Genomic DNA, 7,778 nt, shown 5'->3' with positions numbered 1-7,778 from the left:
CTTCCACTGACCGACCTGATAGGAAAACAACGTTGTTCGCCCCGTTCCGACTGCTGTGCCACCCACCAAGGTGAGGCTGACAACAGCCAAGTTCAGCCTCACGCGCAACAGGAAGCTCCGCCTCGCCCGACCTTGGGCCTCGGCCTCAGGAGGAGGTCTCCGCCTCGCCTGACCATAGGGCTCGGCCTCAGCCTCGGCCTCGGAAGGAGGACTCCGCCTCGCCCGACCCAGGGCTCGGCCTCAACCTCGGCCTCGGAAGGTGGTCTCCGCCTCGCCCGACCCCAGGGCTCGGCCTCAACCCCGACCTCGGGAGGAATCGCGTCCTCGCCCGACCCCGGCCTCGGCCTCAGGAGGAGTCTCCGCCTCCCCCGACCTTGGGCTCGGACCGATGGCGCCACGGGGGATACATCATTACCCTACCTCTAGCTAGCTCAGGCTACGGGGGAACAAGACCGACGTCCCATCCAGGCTCGCCCCGGTAACAAGTAATGATGGCTCCCCACGTGCGCCCATGACGACGGTGGTTCTCAGCCCCCTACGAAAGCAAGGAGACGTCAGCAAGATCCCAGCAGCCCCGACAGCTGTGCTTCTACAGGGCTCAAGCGCTCCTCCGACGGCCACGATACCGCGTACACAGGGCTCTATCACCTCTCCGACAGCCACGTTAGCATGTACACAGGGCTCAGGCGCCTCTCTGCCGGACACGTTAGCGCATAGCTACACCCCCATTGTACACCTGGACCCTCTCCTTGCATCTATAAAAGGGAGGTCTAGGGCCTTCATGCGGAGGGTCGCGCGGGAGAACGGGCTAACGAACAGGCTCACTCTCTCTCCCTTGCGAACGGTTGTAACCCCTACTACGAGCGCATCCCCCTGGCGTAGGATAACACGAGCCGCGTTTTCCCCCTTGTGTTCCATCTCACGCCAACCCATCTGGGCTAGGACACGCAACGACAATTTTACTCGTCGGTCCAGGGACCCCCCGGGGTCGAAACGCCGACAACCGTCTTTTAACATTTTACGCTGATTTAATCAAATGTGCCGACGGGCCTAACGGGCTGGCCCAGCACAGTCAGTAGATCGGCATAACGTGTCTGGGCCAGATTTGTGGCCCGCGGGCGTCTGGTCCGTGCTGGGCCGCCTTTTGGCCATCTATAGGCGTGCATCGGGTTAATTTAAAATAGTTGTGAGGGGTTATTTGTAAAAAATGATGCGAGACGACCGTTGAAACTGGTGCTTTAAGTATAGTATATACTTTATAAACATTGTCATATCATATACAATACAAAACATTGTTTTTTATGTCCGTTTACACGGTCTGTTAGAGATAGCTTAAGGACCGATGATCAGTCTTTCGGGACATCCTACAATAGAATAATCTAAGCCTTTGAGGCTTCTAGTGCCTCAGGACACTAATAAGCGATTAAAGCCTTTGGACTCGAGGCACTACTAGTAGAGTGTTTGGTTTGAGGAATAAACTAGTCTATCTTCTTTTTTGTTTAGTTTGTGGAATACAATAAGTTGATCTATCACTATTTCATTCCTCATAGTTAGTTGGTACTAACATGAGTAATGAGGTTATCCCACCAAATTTGAGTAATAGACTCATGATACATCATCTCATCTTGAATGGAGTGGTTTCTCAAACCAAACACCCTCTAGGTGTCCTCTATTAGTCCTAAGACCTAAGGTTCTTAAGGTCCTCGTCTTTGGATTATGAGCACCGAACCTTGAACCCTTTGGGACCTGAAAAAGCCCTCGTAGTAACATCCTAATAGGGAACTCCACACAACTAAGTATAATTCTATTGCAAGATGGAACTCTACATAACTAAGTATAGTTCTATTGCAAGATGGAAGGATGCGACTGGTCTACCAGGGATAGTACGACCATCGTAAGAGGGATCCTACATCTAAAGGCATGAAGATAACTCTATAGTGGTAGCTTAACAGATAAATCTCAAGTATATTATATCAAATATGTGATTTATGACATTACAAGCCTAACAAACATGCTTTTGTCATGACCTAGGTTGCAAGGTGCTCGAGGTACTATATGATATGTGCATCGATCTTATAGCCAAAGTGCCCCATAAAGTATTATCAAGTACAAAAAGCTACACCGATTACCAACTATGTCATACTAGGTGGCATGGGCCGTGACACCCATTGCTGTGACATATCATACAAGTATGATAATCTCTAGGAAAAGAATATCTCTTACACTTTGCCACGATCGAGGGTGTGGCCCTGGTACAACTCAAATAACATGATAATAATAGGGTAAATATGTCTTAACCACAGGAATATGAGGTTCATGTTTCCTCTCTTGTATTATAAAAGAGAGGGACATAGTAACATTTAGGGGATATGTTTTAGATTGGTAGAATTCACCCTACATAAAGGACAAACGTAAAGGTAAACTAGCATATAGCCCGTGCTAACGTTACCATCTCGAGGAGAGGAGGGGGGATCGACAGCGGTGGCGTGAGTGATGGGGAGGGGAAAAGGGGCGGCGGGGGCAGATGAAGGAGAGGAACGAGGGATGATCCAAATAATATTGTTCATTGGATTTGAGTGAGTAAGAGAGAGTGGGTTATTCGGTAATCTGAGCTGTTGGTTTTGATGGTTTGTTAAGTCTGGGTGTAATTTGTTTGATGGATTTAGTGGATGTTATAAGTATGAGGTAATTTGGTTGGGTGGGTTTTACAAAGTTAAAGTTGATGAATTATATAGTGGTATAGATTTAGGATTATCATTATTATACAAGTGAATGTTTACTATGCACATGACACATATACATAAACGAGTACAATGTTCATACGTTGTGACGACACACAAGAGCACATATTTACTTTATCTTAGCCAAAAGGCCTAGAAAATGTATGGGTTGAAAAGGAGTCTGACTTTTTTATATCTCGTTCGGTCGCTCGTCATCCTTTAGTTAGCATGGTGATACTATGCAGGAGCATTGTGCTAGGTGTGACTTCCTATCGTGTTGGGCTTAACTGATTTCTCATGGCCCATCTGTGAGGTAACGGTCCACTAATAGAGGTTTTGATGGTTTTCACGGCTTGTCTATAAGGCAACGACCCACTAGTAGACGAGAGAAATGGATCTATGCCCGTAATGCAGGACGACCATTGAAACTGATGCTTTATAGTAGTACATAGATACATATTATAACTTTTAGGTTAGGGCTTCCATCACTATGAATAGATGATGCATAGCTAGAAGGCCTCGATGTTCACTAGTGTTTGAGATATAGCTACTGTCTTAATCTAAGACACATGTTGGCTTCTACTTGTGCCTAGGTTTAACACGATCATCTATCTGCGCGTGTTTGCTTCTAACTCTCTCTCCCTCTATCTGTTACTCCACGCTCTGGTGCTACACGGTGATAGATGTATTATGTATATATTGTTTATTTTTAATTTCTTGCACAACCATATCGCCATTCACTTTGATATATTCGCGTCCGACCAAAGATTTTTAAAATATCATACTTCGATGCACAAGTACCGGTACCTTTTACAAGCAGTCATGACTCAGATCCTATGACAACAATTTTCGCAAACATGATTTTAGGTAGTTGTAAAAATGGGAAACGTATCCTATACACAAGACCTCATTCATGTATATATGTACAAATTTAATGTGGATCATTCGTTCAACTAACGGCTAACATGTTTTATAAAAAACACCTTCCGCGCTCTTCTGTCCTGTGTTTAACTGCAATTTTTTTTACAAAAAATGTCTTGTTTGTCCAACAGCTGGCTGTTGAACAAAGAGATTAAATTTATGTATGTATATGAAAAAGGGTCCTGTGCATGTGCATAGAATACGTTCTCGTAAAGGGTCCATGCAATACGTTCCCGTAAAAATGTATTGTATGAAAAAAAGTTCCATCAACAGCATCATAGTCTGAGTTTTTTTGCTCTCTGTGTTTAAACCGGATGTAAGTTTGCACTTTACACAATGTACTTCTCTCTCCCCTCCATGTCAGGATTTAGCCTACTTACACAGTATGTTATTATACTAGCTCTAAGGTAGTGTTTGGTTGAAGAGCTAAGTAGAACGGAACCGTTCTGTCCCAGTTATGTTGTTGTTTGGTTACAAAGTAACTAGAACGGAATGACTCCAATTAGAGAATATTCTCCTCAGATCCGGAACCATTCCGCTCCAAAAAATCAATGGGACGGAGCCGCTCCGTTCCAATCCCGCTCTCACAGTCACGCTCCGTTCCATTCACTCTGCAACCAAACAAAAAACAGAACCGCTCCGTTCCAGATTACCAAACACAGAACAGAGCGGCTCCGTTCCTAGAATCGGGGATGGAACGGCTCCGTTCTACTCGGCTCCTCAACCAAACACTACCTAAGTGTCATAACTAGATTGTGTACTCCCCTAGTATCGTTTTAGCTTCATTTTTATGTCTATATTTAAAATATGATAATAAATCTAGACACATATACAAAACAAATATATTAATTATTGAATGAATTTGTTAAAAGGCTAAAACAACTATTTTGGAACAGGGGAGTACATAAAGACAGGAGCCCCGCTCCGGAGCCAAACTCGTTTGACAGGACTCCTCCCCACAAGGCACAAGCCCCGCCCACGGCTTTTGTCGCGGCTCTTCCGGTTGTGGTGCCAGAGCTAACCGGTTTCATTCTCGTCAGGTCTTTCTGTTACTGAGAAAGTCCCATAGCATAACAATTCTGCCATCTCTGTCACTGTTTTCGTATTCAAGAAACATACTCCGTGCAAAACGTCCCTGACCGTTCTGTTCTTGTTGCATGCGGCGTAGAAGTTCGACACCCATGTCCATTGGTATTCCTCATCCCCAAGAGTGAGGATGGTGTTGGCCTTGATGAACTGCCTGTCAACAGCATTACCGGGAGTGGCAATCTGTGCACATCCAGGTCTGACACTCAATGCCCCCAAATTTTTGCATCTGCCGATCGCCAGAGCTTGTCCAAAGGAAACCTCTTCTGATCCTATACACTTAGTTTAGCAGTTTCACTCAGCCAGCTTTGTTGAGAAGCTTCACATTACCACTTAATTGGACATTAACCACTTCATAATATCAATCGTGTTAAGGTCATCACATTAGATTGGACTTCTGCTTGTTTATTAGCAACCAAACCTCCCAAAGATAGACAACGATCCATTACCACTTTTACGAAGATGGCTGCATCATCAGCGCCCATACTGATCCATAGTTTTGCAGCACTGTAAATGATTGGGAACAGGACACTCTCAGCTGTGTCAGTCTCCAGCAACTTCTGCAAAGGCTCCATGGCGAGTAAGGAGATAGCTGGGCTCCTCCATGCCTAATAACTCTACGATGTTTAAACCGCTTCCCTCTAGTGTAGTTGTCGCGTTGAGGAACACCGATACTTCATACAGTCGTACTTCAACCAACAGAAAATGCACCATGCATCCTTTATACACAGGAATACCATCTAGCAACAGTGAGGGCTGGCTTGCTAGATTTAAAGAGGACAGCTTATTAACCAAAGGTATAACTATATGCAAAAACAATGCCGTGGGACTGGGACACGCTCAGAACCAGCAGACACGGTCCCATACGAATCACAATCTACTGCCCAAATCTCATCTGATGCAGTCAAAGAAACAAGGCCACCTTGTCCCTGAGGCTGCTCTTCTTCTTTGCCACAGGTTCGCCCAGCTTTGTTAACTCGCTACGCCAGTCTTTCTTCTCTGGCACATGATTTATAGTCGTAGGCATTGATTCTACTACAGGCTCTGGTTTCTTCACAGGTTCCTCCTGCCTTGGTACTTCGCTGTGCCAGCCTCTCCCCTCTGGCACCTGATTTACAGTTCTAGTCGTTGATTCTACAGGATCAGACTTCTCTGTGTTGGCAACAGGTTTACTCAATAGGTGACCGAATAACAGGTTTATCATATCCTGAGCAACATCTTCTGTCGTTTTGAAACTTGAAAATTGCACTTCTTGATGGCTAGTGCTCTCATCTTCTGTATACTTGATTGCACCTGTATTACTTGTGGCTGTTGCGCACTGCATCGATCCTTTCACTGATTGAGCATTTACTACTGACTGCCCTCTATCTACCTCAGTGGAAATTTTAGGGCACAGATGATGCTCTTTATGCCTGGTAACCTCCACAGTTTGTAGTTCACATTGCTTCTGTTTATCAGCATTAACAAACTGCAAAACACAAATGTATTAACAAGTCACTTGTTAGAATAGTTTAGGGAAACAGCAAGGTTTAACTTACGACAAGACTAGCAGCTTAAGAACTAGGCAGGCCAAGAAAGCTGTAGTGAAATAGTTCTCATTGTGACACTCAATATTAACAGACGAAATAAACCTAATACTCAATGTTACCAATGCTGTATCTCAAAAAACCACTCCATAATACAACAAGATGTAAAGTGTGAATTAGTGTCAAACCACTTAAACAGTATGAGTTACCTCTTCAGCTATGCTCACAAGATCCTCAACAGTAAGCTCTATGTCATCATCAGTTGATACTGGCGATGATGGTCCTGATTCGACATTATCCAACTTCCGTTTCTTGCTATTCTTTGCAGCACCTCTTCCACTCGTTTTTCTTGCATTCTTACTCTTTAATTCCACAATTTCTTCAACTTCATCTTTGACAGCATCCTTGCTCTTCCTTCTGGCCTTTCCTCTACCCTCACATCGCTGCAAAACTCCCAGTTCACCAGCAGCTACTGAATCCAAGTTTTTTAGCGGCCGTCTGTTGTTCCTTTTGATGGGTTTGCTCTGATCAAGAGCCCCAATGTCAGCAGATTCCAGTGCCTGCTTATTCTGATCTGCGGTCTTTGCTGTTTGATTACCTGAGGTTGCTTTCAACATCCATGCTGGGAGAGTGCGCTTATTCTCAGAATTCGAAACAGTCCGTGATTCTGCCATATCATAAGACAATAAACAGAATGTGCCCACAGCAAAATCACAGAGCTTCAACTGCAAAATATTAACTGTCACAGATTTACAGCCGTCTTATAAAGACGTTGCAAATTCGTCGGCCACCTGAACAGGAATTGTAGGAACACGATTAATACCGAATCCCCAATAACAAAGGAGAGAACAATGGAAAAAATAGCTTCTTAAATAACCTGGGGCGGAGCCAATAAAGGGGCATGGATGTACACATGCACACTCGATAACTTTTGCAAAAGGTTCGAAGTTAGTAGGGATCTAATAGCCAAATAGCTTTAAGTTAGGGTTTGTGTGTTTGGGTGGTCGGTTTCGCACAGCAGGAAGGGAAAATAAGGGGTGGGAATACCTGGTGGTGTTCGTCGCCAGCTAAGACACCGACGAATGCCTCGGCACCTGAGGCCGCCGCGGCGGTTGTCCACCCAGGCGTCGCACGCGCGAGGCGAACCGTCGCCAGCGGAAGACCGATGAAGGCCTCGGCACCTAGCGGCTAGCGGCGGAGGGAGAGAGCGCACGCGGGCTGGGCCACTGGTACCGTTCTTTTTTATTACTGTACTGGCAAGTTGTTTTTCTACCGTTATTATATATAAGTAGGTATTCAGACATTTATTCAAATATAATACATATATGTATCGAGATATTTATTAAATATAATTATTGTTTATTTCTAAACACTAAGATACATGTGGTTTGATGGTTAATCTTAAATAGGTACATGCCCGTGCAATACTACGGAACATAAATTGACGAGCCTCCAATAGCTCAGGACAGTAGCAACGGGCAACATGAGTATAATGGTGGGATTGTTTAGTGGTGCTATTAAGAAT

The 7,778-nt window shown here is 44.8% G+C and overlaps 1 protein-coding gene across 2 annotated transcripts; it reads right to left on the bottom strand.

Moving 5' to 3' along the window:
- Window positions 1-4,469: 4,469 nt before the first annotated feature.
- Window positions 4,470-7,464, bottom strand: LOC100275545 (uncharacterized). 2 transcript variants are annotated; one of them, XM_035965410.1, is made up of 4 exons: window positions 7,301-7,464; window positions 7,131-7,212; window positions 6,463-7,044; window positions 4,470-6,195 (listed from the first exon to the last, which is right to left on the bottom strand). In XM_035965410.1, exons 3-4 carry the CDS (start codon window positions 6,925-6,927, stop codon window positions 5,632-5,634), a joined length of 1,029 nt encoding a protein of 342 aa, XP_035821303.1. In that variant the 5' UTR covers window positions 6,928-7,044; window positions 7,131-7,212; window positions 7,301-7,464; the 3' UTR covers window positions 4,470-5,631. The 2 variants fall into 2 exon arrangements, with proteins under 2 accessions (XP_035821303.1, NP_001143073.2); NM_001149601.2 differs by lacking the exon at window positions 7,131-7,212 and having other exon boundaries at window positions 4,476-6,195; window positions 7,301-7,457.
- Between the last annotated feature and the right edge of the window lie 314 nt (window positions 7,465-7,778).

Source organism: Zea mays, chromosome 1 (genome assembly GCF_902167145.1).
Source record: "Zea mays cultivar B73 chromosome 1, Zm-B73-REFERENCE-NAM-5.0, whole genome shotgun sequence".
Classification (NCBI taxonomy): Eukaryota; Viridiplantae; Streptophyta; class Magnoliopsida; order Poales; family Poaceae; genus Zea; species Zea mays.
This window is presented reverse-complemented; position numbering and strand designations above follow the sequence as displayed.